This window comes from Trichomycterus rosablanca, chromosome 1 (genome assembly GCF_030014385.1).
Source record: "Trichomycterus rosablanca isolate fTriRos1 chromosome 1, fTriRos1.hap1, whole genome shotgun sequence".
NCBI classification, from domain to species: domain Eukaryota; kingdom Metazoa; phylum Chordata; class Actinopteri; order Siluriformes; family Trichomycteridae; genus Trichomycterus; species Trichomycterus rosablanca.
Genome location: NC_085988.1, coordinates 49,262,393 through 49,284,960, shown reverse-complemented (window position 1 = coordinate 49,284,960; position 22,568 = coordinate 49,262,393). Strand labels below are relative to the sequence as shown.

Sequence of the window (22,568 nt, the reverse complement as noted above, 5' to 3'; positions counted from 1 at the left end):
AACTCAAACAGCAGCAATAGATGAGCGATCGTCTCTGACTTTACATCTACAAGGTGGACCAACTAGATAGGTGTGTCTATTAGAGTGGACAGTAAGTGGACATGATATTTAAAAACTCCAGCAGCGCTGCTGTGTCTGATCCACTCATACCAGCACAACACACACTAACACACCACCACCATGTCAGTGTCACTGCAGTGCTGAGAATGATCCACCACCTAAATAATACCTGCTGTGTGGTGGTGCTGTGGGGGTCCTGACCATTGAAGAACAGGGTGAAAGCAGGCTAAAAAAGTATGTAGAGAAACAGATGGACTACAGTCAGTAATTGTAGAACTACAAAGTGCTTCTATATGGTAAGTGGAGCTGCTAAAATAGACAGTGAGAGTTGAAACAAGGAGGTGGTCATAATGTTATGCCTAATCGGTGTATGTTCACTGTCTAAAAACAAAAATGTTTATATTTATTTATTTATTAGGATTTTAACATCATGTTTACACACTTTGGTTACATTCATGACAGGACAGATAGTTACTGGTTACACAGGATTCATCAGTTCACAAGTCAAACACAGACATGGACAATTTAGTATCTCCAATTCACCTCACTTGCATGTCTTTGGACTGTGGGAGGAAACCAGAGCTCCCAGAGGAAACCCATGCAGACATGGGAACATGCAAAAATGTTTATAAGGTAAAGCATTAAACACTCATTTCTACTGTAATGAACAGAATAAAAGTGAACGAGAAATGACAAATCACTGCTGTCTGTGCTTATGACTATTATTTCCCCATATTGTCCAAAATTTCCTGAAATTTGGCAACGAAAGCATGTTTCATTAGCAATGGCAAAGTAGTTTAGCCAGTCTAGCAACAGCTAGATAAATAATTTAAAATTTGCCAAGACATACAAATGAAAAATAAAAGGCTAAAGAATAAAGCTGAAGTCAAAAGTTCTCTGAGTCTGAGTGTTCTGCAAATATTTCCTTTTAACTTGGACTTTATGACCACTTGATGCCACTGTAAAGCTTAAAAAGATTAACTTGTTCCCCATAAATTGTTCATCACTGGAACATGTAGCACTGGGCTTCCAAACACATCGGTTGACCCCCTCCTTATTTTAAAATACACCACATGTTCCTAAAGTCAAAAGTATACACATTGTAGAGTCTAGTTTTCATTTAACAAACTGTTTGGAGGAACACCAAGTCTCAACATATTCATATTAACACAACTGTCACAAACCAGTTGGTGAAAAGAAAAGGCTGTTCGAATACCTAAAGTAATGCTAAGACACTTCTGATGAAATAGTAAGTGTGGCTTACCACTGAGTTGCAAACTTCTCTCCATCGAGCTCCACAATGCCGGGAGGCGGATTAGACTGAGGACCTCTCGTCACTAAAAACCGAATGCAGACAGACAAATTGACATAAGAACTATGAAGCCTTTTTTTTCAGGGTAAACGCTTTAGGTTAGGAAACTCCATTGTCTTTTCTTAATGAAATGATGTCTTGGTGTAGTTCTTTTATCTGAGCATTAGAGGGCAATGCTGAGCCCCTACATGTAATCACAACCCACTAATGGGTGCTCGATATTTTCTGTCCGAGGACAGGAGTAAGACAGACGTGCTCTGAAATACTGAGCAGATAGTGCATTAACTGCATAGACAGACTGATGCTCTGCAAGAAGGAGATAACATGCTCAAAGCCAGGTTCAGAAAACTAGCTCCTTTAAGTTTCTGCGCCACTGACAAAACAGACAAACGTGTACAGTATACAGATCCAGTAGCTCTTACCTGACCCAGGTGTGCCCTGCACGGGAGGGGGTACATTCTCCACCAGTTGTGGCCGCACCTCAGCCGCCTGGCTGCTTGCGCTTTGATGCTCGATCAGTTTAATGACCATCAAAGCTTCAGGTCCAAAAGTGTGCAAGTCCACACACACTAGCCGCACCAGCAGATCTGCACACACACACACACACACACAAAGCAATGATTTTAAAGCAATAAATAATGTGCATACACCCAAAGTAGTTTCATAATACCAATTTAATCTAATGCACGTAGTATTTCTGTACTACACACACTGGTGCCACTTATTTACATAAACTGATCAAAGGCATGTTTGCTGTTGGCTGTCGCTTAAGGCTGCTTTCACATCAATGGCAAACAGCTTTTGCACTGGCAGTGCCTTTGTTTTCTAGGGGATGAGATGGTGTGGCTTTATCTTGAGCACCATGCACAATTTGCTGCTGGGATGCTCGCTTTTTACCACCTGTCACTGCACTCAAAGTTTAACATGACTGAACTTTGACCCAGTTTGGTGCTGACCTTTTCAAAGTGCCACCAGAAAATTATGAAGTACAACTTTTAGATTAGTCTTGAACATGGCTAGCAAGAGAAATGTAAACAAGCTAGCCTGGCTCTTTTTCCACTCATCACTCATTCATCTACTCCTATATTAGAGGTCGCCACAGCAAATCATTCTGACCTGCATACCTAATATGGCACTGTTTACACACATGCCCAAACTCTCTTAATTTTTATCTGGGATTGGAACCAGCACTAAGAGGGAACTGATTTGTGCAACACCCAATGGCTGGGCTGTGCGTGTCTGTCTATATGCCTGACTGATCAATAGCACAGCGAGATGAAGAGCCCGGTGGTGGACCTATTTTATCACTGCACCCCCACTTCCCCAGCGCCCAGAATAATTTACCTTTTCAATAAATACAATAATTGAGATTTAGCTTTTATGCTACCAAAGGGATGCAAGCCAAAATCTGCATATAATGAACAATGACAGTGTGATGATTGTAGATAGGGAAGAGAAGCATGTACAAATACGCTGGTGAAAGTGCCATAGCACTCAATTTAAACTCTGCACTAGACATCATGTAAGTTGACAACTAGGCACAAAAGAGGACAGAATTGTCACAGTGGGGGTGGGAAAAACACCAAATTTGCCAACATTTTAAAAAGTAGGTCATTCAAAAGGTTTGTAAGGACTTGAAGAAACCTGGTTTCTGGGTAGAACAGATAAAGGTACAATAAATCTGTATTACTTCAATATTTATGTTTTGTTTCAAAAGATAATCATCTTTTACCCAAGCAATACTGTGTGTACCTATTTAATAGCAGACACTTGGACTAAATTAGCTATAAAACAATCACGACCTAAAAAAGTACATCATGCATTAATGCTCCTGTACAAAATATAGGATTGTTGAAAAAAATACCTATGCTCCTGTCCACAGAGGCGATTTTGGAGCAAGTGATCTCGCCGAGTTCAGTGAGCTGGTAAAGCACCTCTAGGGAAGAGATAACAAGCATGACGTCTGGCAGGGTGAGCAGGGTGATCACCTCTCGATACGACTCCTGGTCCACGTACTCGCAGATCAGAACTCCGTTGTCCTCTGCCTTGCTCAGGTTGCCCATGATCTCCATGGCTACGAAAAAGAGATTAAATGAACATGGGAGGTTTTAAGATATAAAATCATTCAAGACTTCACTGTCTTTTAGGAAGAGAGGGGTCTATTTTTACCCTGTCTGTACAGGCATGGTATCACAGAAGTCGTATGCTTTTGAAACTATAAAACTTGATAATGTTTATATTTGCATATGTAAATTGATTTGGCTTTGCTTTACCTGAGAAACCCTGCATTTAGAACCTGGAGCTTTATTTACTTTTTGACATTTAGCAGACGCGTTTATTCAAAGCGACTTACAGTTACTCAATACAACTGAATTGATGAAAATTTAACCAGAAACCTTCTGATTACTACTAGTCCAGTACCTTCACCACTGACTTCATTAGTGTTTGAGTCAGAGGATACTGGGATGGACTTTTGGATCATTGCCATGTAAAAGATCCAAACATGCCCATGCTGTAACATCTCAGCAGAGGCAGCTAGAACATTCAGGCTTTGTTCAGGTTTATTTAAATGTCCTAATTTTTTCGCCAACATTACATATGAGGATTTTCAAGCTTGGAGCATTTTAATAGTCATTACACAACACAAAAACCCTTGTACTTTATTATATCAGTGTATTTTTAAATCCTTATGAAATAGAATTAAGGGAATTTGGCCTCTGGGCCAGTTCATTTCTGAAACAGCAAAATTTAGAATTCCAAAACTTCTGTTTAACTAATTATATTGTAAGTTAGTAAAGTTGCTCTGATGTGCAGTAAGCACAGAAAGTGAAACCCATATCTTTGGTTTGTAGATACATGCCACCACTTATTGGCTGACAGCACCATGTGATTCAAATGATATACTATTATGCTTTAGGTGCCCTCCTAAAAACAAATGACCACTGGAATAAGAATTATTACAGCAAGTCTATGGGGATGCAAGCCAAGGTTAGCTGGGTACACCCAACAAGAAAAAGTATGCCTTGCTGTGAAGAAAAACCATCAGGTAACCTCCGGCATCCCCATGCATTCTGCTATTTAATAAAGTTTATCATTAGTTTAAGTTTCCATTCAATTAAAATGCGAGATTTATTTTATTGGGGTTTTAATGTCATGTTTTACACACTTTGGTTACATTCATGACAGGAACGGTAGTTACTAATTACAAGATTTATCAGTTTAAGTTTTTAATGTCTAACACAGTCATGGACAATTTTTTATCTCCAGTTCAACTCACTTGCATGTCTTTGGACTGTGGGAGGAAACTGGAGCTCCCAGAGGAAACCCACGCAGACACGGGGAGAACATGCAAACCCCACACAGAAAGGACAGGGACCACCCCAGGACCCAGGACCTTCTTGCTGTGAGGCGACAGTGCTACCCACCGAGCCACCGTGTCATAATATTTTTTTCTTTTAGAAACCTTAATTATCAAACACATACCTGTTGGACCGGTAAAAAGCATTATGACTGAGCTTTACGATTAAACTTAGACAGACACTTATGCCCATTAACAGAACCTCAAAGAGTGGTAGGAGTCTAACCACCTCTGTGAAACAGTAGTTGTGGTGTACTGACTTTGTCGCTTTAGACTTACCTCTCATTTTGAGAAAACGATCCCTTGACATCAGACACTTGGTAATCGTGTGAAACATCAGGTGAGTTGTTCGAAAATCAACCGGATCCAACTGAAGCTAGATGAAACAGACAGAGTAGAAAGTCTTCAGGTAGAAAATCGATACAAACATATTACCAATGCTTCTAACATCACATCTAATCAGCTAATTTAAACCACACTTTCAAAACTCAAATATAAACAAATACAGCAAAACACAACATGATAGAAATATCTAAGTGCAGTTGATGAAAAAAAGGCTTGTGCGTTTAGCTGTCACCTCTCCTGCTACGTTGGACAGCGTGTCGAGGCCCAGCTGCCGCAGCGAGATGAAAGAACAGTGTGCGCAGAGGAGGAGGAATCGCAGGCATGTGCGGTTCACTGCCAGCTGTTTGACGTTGGCCTCCTCGAAAGACAGATTCCTCAGAACGATGGCCACTTGTAGCACACGCTGGCCCTCCAAGTCGCCAATGCCCATGTTGCGCTGCGGATGAAACAGTGTGGATCGCATGGCGCGCTGCTCTAAACCATCTGGAGGGGAAGAGATCCGAAAAGCATGTTAAGTCCAGGTCTATCTCTCTATCTGTACAAATTGTAAGTGAAGAACATTAAGCTTACAAATCATACCGAGTAACTCAGTGCACGCAATTAAACCTATTTCCGCCACTTCTAGTTCTGTCAATTTAGTTCATCGTGATTAGTGCCATTACTTGTTGCCTTTCGCAATCAGCAAACCTTTTTACCCTCAAGGCCGTTATAATATTTTTTATTTAACAGGTTCTCTGTGGGCTCCTGGGTGATGAAGCAGTAAATTACACAATTACACTAACATGCAATCGCTGGGAATAAGGGATTAAAACCTCAACTGTGCTATCGGCAGGTCAGGCGTCTACATTCAGACATGATCAGCTATGTTGTCTGTTGGGGTTGAGGGTATGGCCAAGGCCCTGCAATAAATTGTTGACCTTTCCCAGTGATTCCAGAGAAGCCAGACCTACCCCTACCCTGACCAAGATAAAGTGGTGGTAAATATAAATATTAAAGGATGTGATAAACAGGATACGCTGCATGACTGTAAGGTGCTAATAAGCAGACCATCTTGTTATTCTAGGATTATGTCTGTGCAGATAACTAGGGTAGTTGTAGCCTAGTGGTTAAAGTACTGGACTAGTAATCGAAAGGTCACTGGTTCAAGTCCGACCACTGCCAGGTTACCACTGTTAGGCCCTTGAGCGAGGCCCATAACCCTCAATTGCTTATGCCAAGTTCACACTACACGACTTTCTGATTTGCCGGGTCGCTGTACAGTTCACACTACACGACTGAATCTTTTGCACTCGGGAGCCTTATCAGTCGGTGTGTATTTCACACTACATGACTGATCAGCGGTAGGGGGTTTCACACTACACAATGTATCACCAACTGGAATCGCAGGCGAGCTTCTCCGGTCTCCCAAATATCGTTCTGTCGCGAAAACAAACGCGAGAAGTGACGAGGGGTTTAACGATACCACGTCCAAACATGCACGTCAACAAGTAGCGAGCGATCAAAGTTTGTGCACGTAAAAACAAAGAGAAAAAACAAATGAATCTTAGTGGATTTTGCTTGGATTGTTCTATAGTGAGTTGGAGGTTAATACATATTTTTTGCAACGCAGCGTGGGTGTTTTGTAGAGAATGATCAGGTCAGTAATAATGAATAAAACTTGTGTGTGCCGGTTGTATTATGATATAAACTGTATTAAGCCCTGGTACAGTCAGCCACACTCCTCCCCTGCGTTTCTCCTCACGCTGTATCTTGCGTTCTCATTGGCTGTTCCAACATAGCACTCATTGCCAGTCGGGAAACACCTATCCAGATATCTGACATGCTAGAAATCTCGATCCGGTCGCCGAGCACTCGACGAGCCGGTCGGATCGAGTTGTTGGGTAGCTCACACTTAGCGATTGAGAGCAGAGTTGCTCCCGAGCCGGCAAATCTAGCGCCGACCAGTCGCCGAGCGAAAATCAGGGCAAAAGTTGTGTAGTGTGAACTAGGCATTAGACAATATACTGTCACAGTACTGTAAGTCGCTTTGGACAAAAGCGTCTGCTAAGTGCCGAAAATGTAAATGTGTGCATCTAGTAGTGGTGTAAGCTGGACAAAAATTCACCAAGCATCTGAGCAGCTTTATCAGCCTAGACACTACATGTTTTATACTGACACAAATGTCTGAGAGCCATCAGATGACATCTTTTAAACCCTGGCCATTATTCAGTGGAATTTTAGTACGCTTTAAATGATCTGAAAGGGCGAGTTAAACTATACACACAATCCCACTATCACCACAACAAAGCAACCGAAAGTGTAATGAATGGGCGAGCGTGTGTCCACCCACCTTGTGGTGTGCAGCTCTTGTCTGAGATGAGATCTTTTACTTCATTGTCTTCCACAACGTCTCTCCAAAACTATGAGTAACAACACAAAGGCAGTTTATTTGGACGGTTTCAATAAACAAAGATTGTTATGTAAGGGTTATTTTATCTCCTCCATTCTTTCTTACCTTTGCAAAGTCTCTGGACGTTTTCTCTCTCCAGTCCATACCGAATAAGGCTGAAAAGCTACCTAACGCTAAAACACATCAACAAAGGCCTGTCATTAACAACACTTAAGCTGACAAATCATTGGCATATCAGTAATTCTTATCCTCTTTATCAGGATGGCTAAGACTTTAGGGGATTTTTTTTAATGTAATTTAAAACCTGCAGCAGGAAAAGACAGTGCAACCTTCAATAGTCATACAACTCAAGTGTGTTCTGGGAGAAAACAAAGAAGAAAAGCTTTCTTCAGCCATCTCAGCTTTTCTTCAACATTAGTCTCAGGTAAACACATTCCTACTTTACACTGGTTTATCAAATGTTTGCAAAATCGTCTCAAAAGCACAAGAAACAAAATCTGAGGTATCAAAGCCATTAGCATGACACTGCATTTGAAACATTTTGGTTAATGCCTGGAGTATGTAATCTTAGATGAATTACAACTTTACAGACCCGAAGCCAATGCATGTACTAAATCTAATAAAAGAGCAAGTTCTGTCTGCCTTCCAGTGTGTTAAATATTACAAAAATATGTCCCATAAAATAACATGAAAAACTGTATGAACCATGCTTTTTGTGCTAATAAACTGTACTGACTAGAATAGACTTACAAAGGGAAGTTTGTTGGGAAACTGCAAAATTTAGCAAAAAATAAGTAATTAATAAACTACCACATTGAATAGACAATATTTACTTAATTTCTGCTTTTCACATATTTGAGGAAAAACAGTATTAGATCAGCAAAACCATTACAAGACAAACCCAAACTTAGTAAAGACATAATGCAAATTTAACTGATCAGGGCAAATAATGTATCCATCACCATCTTGCCCTGTGTGTGTGTAAAGGGGGGAGAAATCCCCACTAAGTCACTTAATAAACCAATTAATCAGATTCCATAAATAATTGGGTTCTATTAGACTAGATACACCCAGACCTGATTATTGCAGCCATGTAAATCTAATCTTTTAAATTAAAAGATGTACAAAAAAATTATAGAATATTAGTATGGAAATAGTTACAATTGTCATTGCCAAGGCTCTGGGACTACAGCAAATCAGTGAGTTATAAGGGTGAGCTGTACACAGGAAAAAAAATTAACATGTACATGTAAAGAACTGAAGGTCTTGGTCACCTCAGATTAGGTCAACATTCATGTATCCACCAATGAAAAATACTGGGGGCAAAATATTATGCATAAAGGGCATAAAAAAAAACAAAAATAAAAAAAAAACACTGGTAACCAATAGCAACAAAGCCTTGGTGTAAATTTGCACCTGCTACCTTTTTAAGCCCACTGAGAGGAAAAAGGAAAAAAAAAAAGGTTGTTCAAAGAAATTTAACTCATTACATGGCAAAGCTAAATGGTGGTGGTTAAGTGGTAAAACTGTTCATGAGTGATATAGGTGTTACATAAGCTTTTGCTCTTTACAAATAAAACTCTTGTGCTGAATGTCTTATGTTACAAAAAAAAACTTCAGGACACTGAAAATACATAATTACAAATCTAAACTAAATGTATTAAATCCCTGTAATTTTAACTAACCTTTATTTTCCTACATTTTGATTAAGTGTGACCGACAAAGCATATTCTTGTTATATTTAGAATGAAGGACGTAGTAATTTAAAGTAACCTTACAGTCATCAAAAACTCCGGCATGCGCCAGCAGCAGCGTGATGAGTTTGGGCTCCTTGTCCAGCTGCATGGTGTGCTTGCTCTCATTGGACATCAGCGTACACACGTTGATGGCGAAGTCCACCTCATTAGGAAGCCCCGACAGCAGGGACAGCACCAATTTATTGTAGTCGCACGGAGGGACGAATTCCGTCGACAGCCCGTAGCTTTGCCGGAGATAGTCTGTCAATCAAAGTCAATAAAACAAGTTTGGTAAATGACCACCGCATGATTTTTTTTTACAGTAACCATATATAAGAAACCAAGCCATGAAGTACAAGTAGCTGTCCGTGGATCTTTAAAATCAAATTGTGGCAAGGCAAAGATCAGGGAAAGGATATGAAATAATATCTAAGACTTTCAGTCTTCCCAGGACCACAGTGGCCTTAATGATTTTGAAATGATAGAAGTCTGGCACAACCATGAACCGTCTTTAATTTGGCAGTTTGTCCAAATTAGGCATCTGTGCAATAAGCACACCATGGCCAGGGAGGACAGCAACAACCCCATGGACCCCCCCTAACAGCTTTAAAAGTTCTGTGCAGAGATGGCCAAATCTGTTGGATAGACATTCATCTCTTAAGCACTCCATAAACCAGGCCTTTATGGTGGAGTGGTGGATTTAATTTATTTTAATCAATTTACAACTGTTCTTTGCAAAGACGTAAGGGTGGATTAAAAAAAGACTTCTAAAACTCAGCAATGCTACCAACCCGGCCTGACTCTTAGGTGAAAGTGTTTCCGACGAGTTTTGCCCAAGTGCTGCAATAGCTATACAGCTCTCTGTGAGAATCCACCACTGCTGCCTGGTGTAAAGAAGCGGTGACTTCACACGCAAAGGGGGCGTTACTCTGCATGATGATGCAAGCAGCAAAAAAACTGACCAGAATTATTGATATGACAACTAAATTTAACTCATTGATTTGCATATTGAATAAAAAGTCAAAGAATCAGTCTTTGACCCAACAAGTGTTGGGGTCACAAAAAGGGCTAAGCCTTTAAAGGAAAGGTGTTTGGCCAAAAAGGCTAAGCACTGCATGCACTTCAGAATTAAGCAATGCATATTTTGCTTTCATATCCAGCAGATATTAGTCTGATATATTGTGAACCTGTTTTTATAATGAATAGGGGTCTGCCAAATTTTTGAAAGCAATAGATGGACTACAGCCACTAATCACATACATACCTACAAGCCTTTAGTATTAACTAATAACTGAATCTCAGTCCTGATCTAAAGGCCTGTTGTATGCTAACCCTTAAAATGATGAAGCTCAGTCACTTTAGTCTTTACTATGACTGATAAAGCAAATGTGTGTGTATATAGGAGCAAGTGTCATAACTAGTTTCTACTATCAATAAAATGCTCTTTTTTGCCGGCTGATTAGAGGCGCCTGCACAAGAGTTTAGGAAGAGTGCCCTAAGGGTGTGTCGCTCCGCATGCAACGCTAGGTGGCACCAAACTCATCAATGTGTGGGTGGCAAAAATGCATCCGGCTGCTGCTTATGTTTTGGAGGGGATATGGGTTAGCTTCGATCTCCTCGGTCAGGGCAGGGTTCAGCATAGACAGAGAGGAAGCACGATGCAAATTGAACAATTGGATACGCTAAAGGGGGAGAAAAAAGGGGGAAAATTTATAAAAAAATAAAAAATAAAGATTAACAAGTGATCAGCAACAAACCAAGTGCTTTTAGATTTTGCAGGTGCCTAACATGACATCTTTGAAACCTTTGGATGACAAGAAAAGCATTTTCGAATTTCCTGGTATTAAAGTTCTGTTACCATCCACTGTGCAAGAGGCCCCGAGTGAATGAGAAACTTGAGCCAGACATATTCACTAAAGCACACAAACACTGACCTCACAGAGAGAATAGGCATTTCTTCTGAAACTGTACTGAGTAGAACATGCTATTGGTTGGTTTCTTAGGATAACAGGTCTGGTTTTCACTAAGTGAATTTTGATGTAAAAGGCGAGTACCATATGTGAATCTGATCCATTTTGGAGGTTGGGCACAAGGTAGCTTGATTTGGACAATGTGTGACATTACATTGGGCTTTTGGTTTTAAATAAGTGTGAAAGAAATGCAACAAAGAGTAATTAAATGAAAAGGGGGTTAGATGCAAATAAATATCTACAGTGTATCACAAAAGTGAGTACACCCCTCACATTTCTGCAAATATTTCATTATATCTTTTCATGGGACAACACTATAGACATGAAACTTGGATATAACTTAGAGTAGTCAGTGTACAGCTTGTATAGCAGTGTAGATTTACTGTCTTCTGAAAATAACTCAACACACAGCCATTAATGTCTAAATAGCTGGCAACATAAGTGAGTACACCCCACAGTGAACATGTCCAAATTGTCCCCAAATGTGTCGTTGTCCCTCCCTGGTGTCATGTGTCAAGGTCCCAGGTGTAAATGGGGAGCAGAACTGTTAAATTTTGTTTTTTTGGGTACAATTCTCTCATACTGGCCACTGGATATTCAACATGGCACCTCATGGCAAAGAACTCTCTGAGGATGTGAGAAATAGAATTGTTGCTCTCCACAAAGATGGCCTGGGCTATAAGAAGATTGCTAACACCCTGAAACTGAGCTACAGCATGGTGGCCAAGGTCATACAGCGGTTTTCCAGGACAGGTTCCACTCGGAACAGGCTTCGCCAGGGTCGACCAAAGAAGTTGAGTCCACGTGTTCGGCGTCATATCCAGAGGTTGGCTTTAAAAAATAGACACATGAGTGCTGCCAGCATTGCTGCAGAGGTTGAAGACGTGGGAGGTCAGCCTGTCAGTGCTCAGACCATACACCGCACACTGCATCAACTCGGTCTGCATGGTCGTCATCCCAGCAGGAAGCTGACGCACAAGAAAGCCCGCAAACAGTTTGCTGAAAACAAGCAGTCCAAGAACATGGATTACTGGAATGCCCTGTGGTCTGACAAAGACCAAGATAAACTTGTTTGGCTCAGATGGTGTCCAGCATGTGTGGCGGCGCCCTGGTGAGAAGTACCAAGACAACTGTATCTTGCCTACAGTCAAGCATGGTGGTGGTAGCATCATGGTCTTGGGCTGCATGAGTGTTGCTGGCACTGGGGAGCTGCGGTTCATTGAGGGAAACATGAATTCCAACATGTACTGTGACATTCTGAAACAGAGCATGATCCCCTCCCTTCGAAAACTGGGCCTCATGGCAGTTTTCCAACAGGATAACGACCCCAAACACAACCTCCAAGATGACAACTGCCTTGCTGAGGAAGCTGAAGGTAAAGGTGATGGACTAAACCCAATTGAGCACCTGTGGCGCATCCTCAAGTGGAAAGTGGAGGAGTTCAAGGTGTCTAACATCCACCAGCTCCGTGATGTCATCATGGAGGAGTGGAAGAGGATTCCAGTAGCAACCTGTGCAGCTCTGGTGAATTCCATGCCCAGGAGGGTTAAGGCAGTGCTGGATAATAATGGTGGTCACACAAAATATTGACACTTTGGGCACAATTTGGACATGTTCACTGTGGGGTGTACTCACTTATGTTGCCAGCCATTTAGACATTAATGGCTGTGTGTTGAGTTATTTTCAGAAGACAGTAAATCTACACTGCTATACAAGTTGTACACTGACTACTCTAAGTTATATCCAAGTTTCATGTCTATAGTGTTGTCCCATGAAAAGATATAATAAAATATTTGCAGAAATGTGAGTGGTGTACTCACTTTTGTGATACACTGTACATCTAAAATGAATTACTCTTGTATTTAAGCAAATATCTTTGACCAAAATGTTTTACCCAAATGACTGATCAGTGGCAAGCGAAAGTAAAGAGGCATCAAATGAATATCAGTAAATAAATTAGCAATAATATTTAAAAATCCTATTTTTAGAGAAGGTTAAAGATTTTGTAAAATGCAATAACAGTGATTTATTAATTCTCTTGAATCTTTATTTAATTGCAAAAAATACAAATAAAGGATTTCCAATGTTTTCACTGATTAACTTCACTGTATTTTATAAACACATTTAGAATCTCATGCCTGCAACACATTAAGGTTGGAACAGAGCCATGCTTTACATCACCTTTTCTACTAATGAGACTTAAATGATTTGGGAACTGAGAACACAAATGACTGATGCTTTGCACTTGAAATCTTAGTCCATTCTTGCCTAATACAAGGCTGTAACAGTCTGCGTCTATGAAACCATGATGTAGAACATGCAGAATATTGGGTTGCTGTACTAACCATGGACTTGTTGGGGGGGGGGGGGGGGGGGGCATCACCATGATATCAGCATATCCGTCAGTGGTACCTTTACACACACGCAAGTCGCCCATGCTATGAGCACTGATGTACCCCCATACCATGACAGATGTTAACCTTTGCACCTTCCACTGATAGTCTTGGATGGCCCTTTTTGGCAAGAAAACAAGCTGAACCAGTGTGGACTGACCACAGGAAACATTTCTACTGTCTTTAAGCTCAGGGCCAGATAACTTGGCAGAGTTTCAGCATAAAATCAGAGTATAGCTTTCTCTTTGTGAAACAAAGTTTCAGGTTGAATATCCAGATGCAGGGGCAAGCAGACTGTACTAAGTGTGTTTTTTCCCCAAGCCTATGTGACTATCCCAGTGACATGATGGTTTCTCACGGAATGCCATCTGGTTGGCTTAAAGAACATGAAGACTGATTTCTAGCCTTGCTCTACACAGACTGAGTTTTACCCTGATTTTCTGCATCTTTTTCCTTGATATTATGTATGGTAACTAACAATTCTTACAAAGTTTAGCTTCAAGACTGGGTATAAAAGGTAAGGATATCATGATTGAGCCTTTGGTAAATTGTCCTGTTATCAATTTACCTGCTAATTGTGAAATGTTTCAAAACAGTGTAACATTCCACTGTTTTTTTTTTTTTTTTACCCCATCCAAACTTGCAGGCACGAAATTAAAAAATACAATTAAGCTGGTCATTGAAAACATTAAATATCATTTTCTTGAACTTTTATTTAACTGAAAAAATACCAAAAAGAATTCACAGGTTCTGTCCCCCCTACATAGCATATTTAACACTTAACACTAATAGTCTGTGTGAAAAAGCAAAAAAAAAAAATTATTCCTCCTTTAAGTAGTGTACCAAATTACCACCAGGTATGAAATAAAAGAATCAGATAAAGTGCAAAATCAAATCCTTGCTTCAAAAGGAAGCAAAACAGTAGGTACCTGATACAGTGTGTTGCTGGTAGTTGTAGGAGCAGGGTATTGCACCAATTGGAAGCAATGGTTTCGGGTTCCCAGGCTGCACCTCCTCATCATCTTCTCCAAAGTGATGGACCTTCTCATACTTCTCTAAATAGCTAAGAGAAGAACATGGAAAAACATCATAAATATTTTTTTGCTGGAAAAATGATTTTTCAAGTTACAAAAGGTCTGTGTTTAATATTGTTTACACTGGGGTATAAGAAAAAACATAATTCAGTGATGATTCTCATGCATCAAGTGAGCTGACCCTGACTTTTAGCATTATTTCTATTTCTGCCATCAAATGCACAACTGTAGCAAGAAAAAAAATGCAAATAGAGCATTGCTTCCAGCCAGTCATTTGTACGGGCCCTAGGCTAAACATTCACAATGCTGTAATGCCCCTGAGGCAGACTTAGAAACTGTAAGCTTTATGTTTAAAAATGTAGCTCTGTGTGAATGGAAGAGGTGCTGAATAGGGGGCAATGCGTTAGTATCCAGCACTTTCACATGATCAGCAGATGGTGTAAACGTGTGGTTAATTTGGAGTGCTCTTCTCAGCAGCACCTGGCAGCGCTGCTAGATTGTTTCGTGAATATTTCTTTCCTTCAACTCTTATCACAAACAGTACCTCCCACATGTGTCATATTTCATTTGCAAGCATTATTCTCTCTATAGCACTGGATATAATTTCAGCATCTCATCAAGTAGTCGAAATTATACAAAAATGTGTGTTAGCTGGAGATTTGCTTTCTTTTATGGTAAAACCCATTACATGAGAGTTATCCTTCACCTGATTCAAGTTCTTGCTGTTTGACTTTAGTGCAGTGTTTAGCGTTCCAGCCAGCACAGAGCTGAAGGAATGCCTGAGGAGCAACTGTGAGACAAGCGGCGATTACATCAGACAAGTTCAACTTCAGGTCACATGATGCAGACAATAAAACATTCTAAGAACTACAAATCGCAAGCCTGGCGTTAGTAACGCAATTACAATACAAACTACTTCAGGTCAAAAGGCATGAACAATACAGCCTGTGGCTACATAGAAAACGTTAAAAATAAACATTGCTTTCGAACAGTGTGACCAAGAAAGGTTTTTTAATAACTTCTCAAATTGCCAGTATTATTTTTATGGACACAAACATATTGGGAGAACTAATTCATGTAGACACCCAAAGTACTGTTTTAAAAAAGTAGTTCTCAATCTTCATATTTGCAAAAATCTCCTGGGCTACACATGGATCTATGTACAGAAACAGGTCGCGAATATTAAAGGGCTGTAAGTTAAAAACCACTGTACACATTATATAGATCCTGATACATCTTACAAAAAATACTTGGACCCGTTATTCAGTATTGTGGAAGCCCCTCTGGCAGCATGTACACTTGGATACGTCTCTACAAGCTTTGTACATCTGGGTTTTAGCAATTTACCCCAATCTTTATTGCAGATCTTAAGCTCACAAGTGATTGTCAACTACCTTATTTAGATCTTTCAACAAATGTTCAACAAGGTTTATGTCCAGACTTTTGCTGGTCTACTTATGGACCTTCAGAGACTGCTCCAAGGCCACCAGTGCTGTTTTGGCTGTGTGCTTTGAATCATGGTCCTGTTGAAAGGTAAACGGTCGTCCCAATCTGTGCCTGCACTACTTCAAGGATGCTGTTATATTAGACAGCATTCATCCATCCCTTATTTCTTACTAGTCCTCCTATTCCTGCCACTAAGAAGCACCCCTATAGCATAACTCTGCCACCACCATGTTTCACTGTACGGAATGGTATTTCCACATCCCATACAATTTAGCCAACCCCACATTTAACAGCGAGTTTAGTATTGCTACATGACTTTCCAAGTCGTCAGATCGCTGTACAGTTCACACTACACAACTGGATCTCTTGTAATCGGGAGTCTTTCAAGTTGGTGTGTATTTCACACTACACGACTGATCAGCGATAGGGGGTTTCACACTCCACCATCTATCACCAACTGGAATAGCAGACAAGCTTCTCTGGTCTTCCAAACTACATTTTGTCACGAAAACAAACACGAGAAGTGAAGGAGTTTAATGATACCACGTCCAAAAATGCACGTCAACAAGTAGTGAGCGATCAAAGTTGTTTGTGTGCTGATGTGCAGCATAAAATCAAAGAGAAAAATAAATGAATCCGAGTGGATTTGGACACTCATTGCCAGTCGCAACCGACTGATCCAGATATTCAACATGCTAGATATCTCTCCTCGGATCGAGTTGTTGAGTAGTTTACACATAGCGATTGAGAGCAGAGTTTAGATCGCCGAGCGAACGCCGAGTTGCTCCCGAGCCGGCACATCTAGCGGGGACCAGTCAGGGAGTGAAAATCAGGGCAAAAATCGTGTAGTGTGAACTAGGCAAAACTTTTGAAGAAGCGTGGCACATACTTGTACATACTGTACACGGCGATGCACTGTAAATGCAAAGGCGTTGTACAGACCTAGGTGTTTGCCTTTTAAATCAGGTCCAATTCATTTAAACTGCAACAGGTGGACACCAGCAGAGTTCTAATTAAAGCAAACAGGAAGCAGTTGACTACAATTTGTTTCACAGCAATGAGTCTGAATACTTTTGTGAAAGATTTCAGCTTTGGATTTTTAATTAGTTTTTGAAAAACTTTATTACACTTAAATTAAGCTTAGATTGGTGTGTAAAAATGGCAATTTTATCCTTTTAAAATCAAATCCACGCAAAAAGTCAAGATGTCGATACATTCTAAATCCTCTGTACACCTTGCGTTATGTGGAATTTGATATTGTAAGTGCTCAGCAGTGTTTCCGAGCTGATCTTGTAGACCAGTTAATGCTTAAACTGAATTTAAAACAGTGCCCAGTGAAATGGATTTGTTATGGGTATGTTCTGTGAAAAGTTATGTGATTTCATAATGTAATTTTACTTCAATTTGCAGTTTGGTTATTAAAAATGAGTTAACACAAAGAATGAGATTTTTAAACCTTTTACCAAATCTAATGCCTCTGACAAACCATTTTTAAATGTTTCACATTACAAGATATTTATGGGTGTGTGATTGAAGAGCCAAAAGCTAAAACTATGTAAAGTTTATGCAAGTCTTAATGGAGATTTCTGAAACCATGTCAGACCAGCCCTGTATCAAAAGGGAAACAAATCATTACTAATTGTTTTGCTGTAGTGTTTTGAATGAAAGCCAAGACTGTATCTAGGTGTGTATTAAATCAGCCCTACCACATACGGTAAATTACGGTGGCCGAGAAGTGCAAAACAAATTTACATTTCAGAAAACAAAATTACAAAAAAACAAATTTACAACGAAAGCAAAACAAAGTGCTTGGGTACCCAGTGTTTGTAAATATGTTTTGGCATATGTAAAAGTGTTTCAGCACTTGTAAATTTGTTTTCGGCATATGTAATTTTGTTTTCTAAAATGTAAATTTGTTTTGCACTTCTCGGCCGCACATTTCTGACGGAAAGGGTAGGTACAATAACACCGAAGTGCGTGTTGCTTACCTGCTGTCAATCAAACTGTTTCTCAGCGGTAAAGTGAACGGAGTTTGTGATGGTGACGATAAACAAGGTTTTGTGTAATACACCGCTGTATGAGCAGCGCAGTGGGCAGAGTGCAGATGAAGCCTCATTTAAGCTTTTGAAGCTTTTTTCCTGATTGTGCTGAAAATACCTGAAAAGCACCTTACACAGTCACGAGAACAAAGGTTTTATTTATGGTGTTTAACATTTAATATTTTCATTCTTTATAATAATAAGTCAAAACCATATTTTAGGCAAAACAACGCACTCTGCCCACTGCGCTGCTCATACAACGGTGTATTAAACAGGTTATATTGCGCACACACCGCGTTACTAAGAATAAAAGTGAACACTACTTAATATAATTGATTAAACAGCAGTTTCCTTCTGTTTTATACACATCACTGAACGCGGCATTTAGTTTCCAAATAAAGAAGGATTCTGTATTTTACAGGACGGTTGGTAACCCTGGTTTGATTGTCTCTTATATAGTGAGTGAGATAAAACACAGCACCAAAGCTTCATCAGTCCCGCACATTCCTGCTGCTTTAATATAAGCTCCGATACACTGAGTCCAGTGTTACAAAAGTGAAACAAGCTTCAACAAGCCTCTGTATCAAATGTTCCTTCCCTAATAAACAATGTTTTGTCCATTTTGTGTTAATTATTTTCATTATTTCGCTTTTGTTTTTCTTGTGGGAATTCCTTAGATGTTTAGAAGAGCGGACAGTAGATAGAGATGCACACGCCTCGTCTAACCGTCTGCACAAACAATCTAATAACTTTCCACAAGAAAAACAATAGCGGGTCAACTGGATAAAATGATTTCCACAAACTAGACAAAACCTTGTTTATCGTCACCATCACAAACTCCATTCACTTTACCGCTGAGAAACAGTTTGATTGACAGCAGGTAAGCAACACGCACTTCCGGTGTTATTGTACCTACCCTTTCCGTCAGAAATGTGCGGCCGAGAAGTGCAAAACAAATTTACATTTTAGAAAACAAAATTACATATGCCGAAAACAAATTTACAAGTGCTGAAACACTTTTACATATGCCAAAACAAATTTACAAACACTGGGTACCCGAGCACTTGTAAATTTGTTTTGCTTTCGTTGTAAATTTGTTTTTGTTTTTTTTGTAATTTTGTTTTCTGAAATGTAAATTTGTTTTGCACTTCTCGGCCACCGTAGCAAATACTACTACTACTACAGTAAATGACTCACCAAGTCCTTCGACTGAATAAGGTTTCCCTAAATTGCAGTGAGCTAATTCTGCATGTGTACTGACTACAACAAGCTATACAAGCTCTCAGGTTTGAAGTTCACCAACCTGCAAGTCAGGAACTAGACAGATGTAATGGTGAATATTACAAATGACTGATCTCTCTCTCTCTCACACACACACACACACACACAAGGTCAGCACACAATCACCTCTGCCCTAGACTATCTCACCATCCAATCTGTTATCAATTTCACTCTGCTTTCACAGGCAGCTGAATCCAGACAAACAGGACCATCACTCCCCAAAACAGCTTTTAGATTTGAAATCGGACATCTGCCCGAGCAAATAAAACACTGCCTCATTTAAGGAAGCTAATGTGTGAACGAGTCCTGCACCCGTGACAACCCAGTGAAAACAGTGTATGCAAATCATAATTCCTGAAACATGCCGTTTGTTTAGTTGAGCAACAGACTAGAGAGAAAGCTCTGATAAAAAGCACAGCCCAAAAAAAGTCGAATCAAGTCAAGCTGTTAGATTTAGTACCAGGGGTTTTTCACCCATCAAAGCCGGAACAACAAAGGGCTGAAATGAGGGACGGGGATTTACTGTTGCTGCAAACAGCAATTCTTGAAGAAGAGCACAGATTCCGTTAGCAGAAATGTTCCCTTTTTCAATTACCACTGAAAGTGAGCACAGATATGAGCACACATACTACCCCCTACTGGAGTGTGAGTGTGGACACAGCCTGGGTTTGTTACTGCTGAGGACTGAAAAAGATTCAATTTCATCTCCACTGCACTGGACGTCATTTTCCTTTCCCTTTTTAATACTTTGTGTGCATGCACTTTTACCACATACACTGTCTTTTATGGAACAGTAAGAGTAAACAAACATCAAAATCTTCCACAAAAAAGTGTAAACAGAATTAAGCCACCATAATAGTCTTTTTAATTTGTTCCATGTGTTCCATCAGGTTTTCAACAAAGCAGTTTCTTATTAAATATGTATTAACAAAGGAAGCACTAAGTGAGACAACCACATCAAAATTTGCAATTTTCTAATAATTTTATTTTATTAGGATTTTAACAGCATGTTTTACACACTTTGGTTGCATTCATGACAGGACAGGTAGTTATTGGTTACACAAGAACAGTCATGGACAATTTTGTATCTCTAATTCATCTCACTTGCATGTTTTGGACTCCTGGAGGAAACCCACACATACACAGGGAGAACATACAAACTCCACAAGAAAGGACCCAGACCGTTCCACCTAAGAATCAAACCCAAGACCTTTTTGCTGTGAGGCGACAGTGCTACCCACTGAGCCACCGTGCCACCCGCATTCTTTAATAAAGATCATTAAGTAGGACATAAGTTGTATGACGGCTGAAAGGTTATACAACAATTACAGCATGCTGTATGAACAACATGCTTTCATTTAAAAAAGTCCAGTCATTCAACAAACATCGACTGTGGAATCCATTTTCACTCCATCTACCCACATGCACAAAATCTTCTATGCAATGGTAAATCAAAAAAGCACTTTTCAACCATCGAAACTTTAAGACATACACAACATAGCCAAAAGCATTTGAATGCCAATAGCTAGCAGGTGCATACATTTATATAAACTGCTTTCAGAAGGCACCTAGGTGGTGTAGCAATCTATAACACCAGTCTAACACTACACAGGCGGGGGATCCACATTGACATGACTGGCCATGTCTGAAGGAAGGCTGCCCAAAAAAGGCCGTGACAGACAAGCACCCTGTCCAGCTAATTCCTGTGTTTCACTGTAAAACAGAGCCAGTCACAGCCCTGACCAAGATAAAACATACATGCTTCCATCTTTGTGGCAACAGTTTGAAGAAAGCCCTTTCCTGTTCCAGCCTGCCTCTGCCTCCTGAGCAAAAAAGTAGTCCATAAAGACATGCTTAGACCAGTTTGGTGTGGAGCAACTCCAGTGAGCCCTGACCTCATCCCCACTGATCACCTTTAAAATGGGCAGGTGTGAAGCATAGTCAGAAGGTAGTGTGTTGCACAGCACCAAGGTCCTAAAATCTGGGTTCTGACCTTACCTACAGTGGGGTCAAAAAGTATTTAGTCAGCCACTGATTGTGCAGGTTCTCCTACTTAGAAAGATGAGAGAGGTCTGTAATTTTCATCATAGGTACACTTCAACTATGAGAGACAAAATGAGAAAAAAAAATTGAGGAAATCACATTGTAGGATTTTTTAAGAATTTATTTGTAAATTATGGTGGAAAATAAGTATTTGGTCAATAACAAAAGTTTAACTCAATACTTTGTCATTGCCAACAAAGGTTATGTTACAGAGGTCAAACGTTTCCTGTAAGTCTTCACCAGGTTTGCACACACTGTAGCTGGTATTTTGGCCCATTCCTGCATGCAGATCTCCTCTAGAGCAGTGATGTTTTGGGGCTGTTGCTGGGCAACACGGACTTGGCCACTCCAGGACCTTGAAATGCTTTTTACGGAGACACTCCTTCGTTGCCCGAGCGGTGAGTTTGGGATCATTGTCATGCTGGAAGACCCAGCCACGTTCCATCTTCAATGCTCTCACTGATGGAAGGAGGTTTTGGCTTAAAATCTCACGCTACATGGCCCCGTTCATTCTTCCCTTAACCCGGATCAGTCGTCCTGTCCACTTTGCAGAAAAACAGCCCCAAAGCATGATGTTTCCACCCCCATGCTTCACAGTAGGTATGGTGTTCTTGGGTTCTTCTTCTTCCTCCAAACACGACAAGTTGAGTTTTTACCAAAAAGTTCCATTTTGGTTTCATCTGACCACATGATATTCTCCCAATCCTCTTCTGGATCATCCATATGCTCTCTGGCAAACTTCAGACGGGCCTGGACATGTACTGGCTTAAGCAGGGGGACACGCCTGGCACTGCAGGATTCGAGTCCCTCTCGGCGTAGTGTGTATACTGATGGTAGCCTTTGTTACTTTGGTCCCAGCTCTCTGCAGGTCATTCATCAGGTCCCTCCGTGTAGTTCTGGGATTTTTGCTCACCGTTCTCATGATAATTTTGACCCCACGGGATGAGATCTTGACCCCAAGGGAGATTATCAATGGTCTTGTATGTCTTCCATTTTCTTACAATTGTTCCCACAGTTGATTTATTCACACCAACCTGCTTGCCTATTGTAGATTCACTCTTCCCAGCCTGGTGCAGTTCTACAATTTTCTTCCTGGTGTCCTTCGACAGCTCTTTGGTCTTGGCCATGGTTGAGTTTGGAGTCTGACTGTTTGAGGCTGTGG

General features: G+C 40.3%; 1 protein-coding gene across 1 annotated transcript in view; it reads right to left on the bottom strand.

Annotated features, from left to right (window-relative positions):
• arid2 (AT-rich interactive domain 2) overlaps positions 1 to 22,568 on the bottom strand; it is a 55,483-nt gene that overhangs the window by 16,988 nt on the left and 15,927 nt on the right. The window contains exons 5-13 of the mRNA XM_062993900.1: positions 14,493 to 14,626; positions 9,243 to 9,461; positions 7,570 to 7,637; positions 7,405 to 7,474; positions 5,308 to 5,558; positions 5,010 to 5,106; positions 3,237 to 3,446; positions 1,795 to 1,959; positions 1,325 to 1,397 (exon numbers count right to left, since the gene is read on the bottom strand). Of these exons, the coding sequence (XP_062849970.1) occupies positions 1,325 to 1,397; positions 1,795 to 1,959; positions 3,237 to 3,446; positions 5,010 to 5,106; positions 5,308 to 5,558; positions 7,405 to 7,474; positions 7,570 to 7,637; positions 9,243 to 9,461; positions 14,493 to 14,626 (1,287 nt within the window). The remainder of the gene's footprint in view (positions 1 to 1,324; positions 1,398 to 1,794; positions 1,960 to 3,236; positions 3,447 to 5,009; positions 5,107 to 5,307; positions 5,559 to 7,404; positions 7,475 to 7,569; positions 7,638 to 9,242; positions 9,462 to 14,492; positions 14,627 to 22,568) is intronic.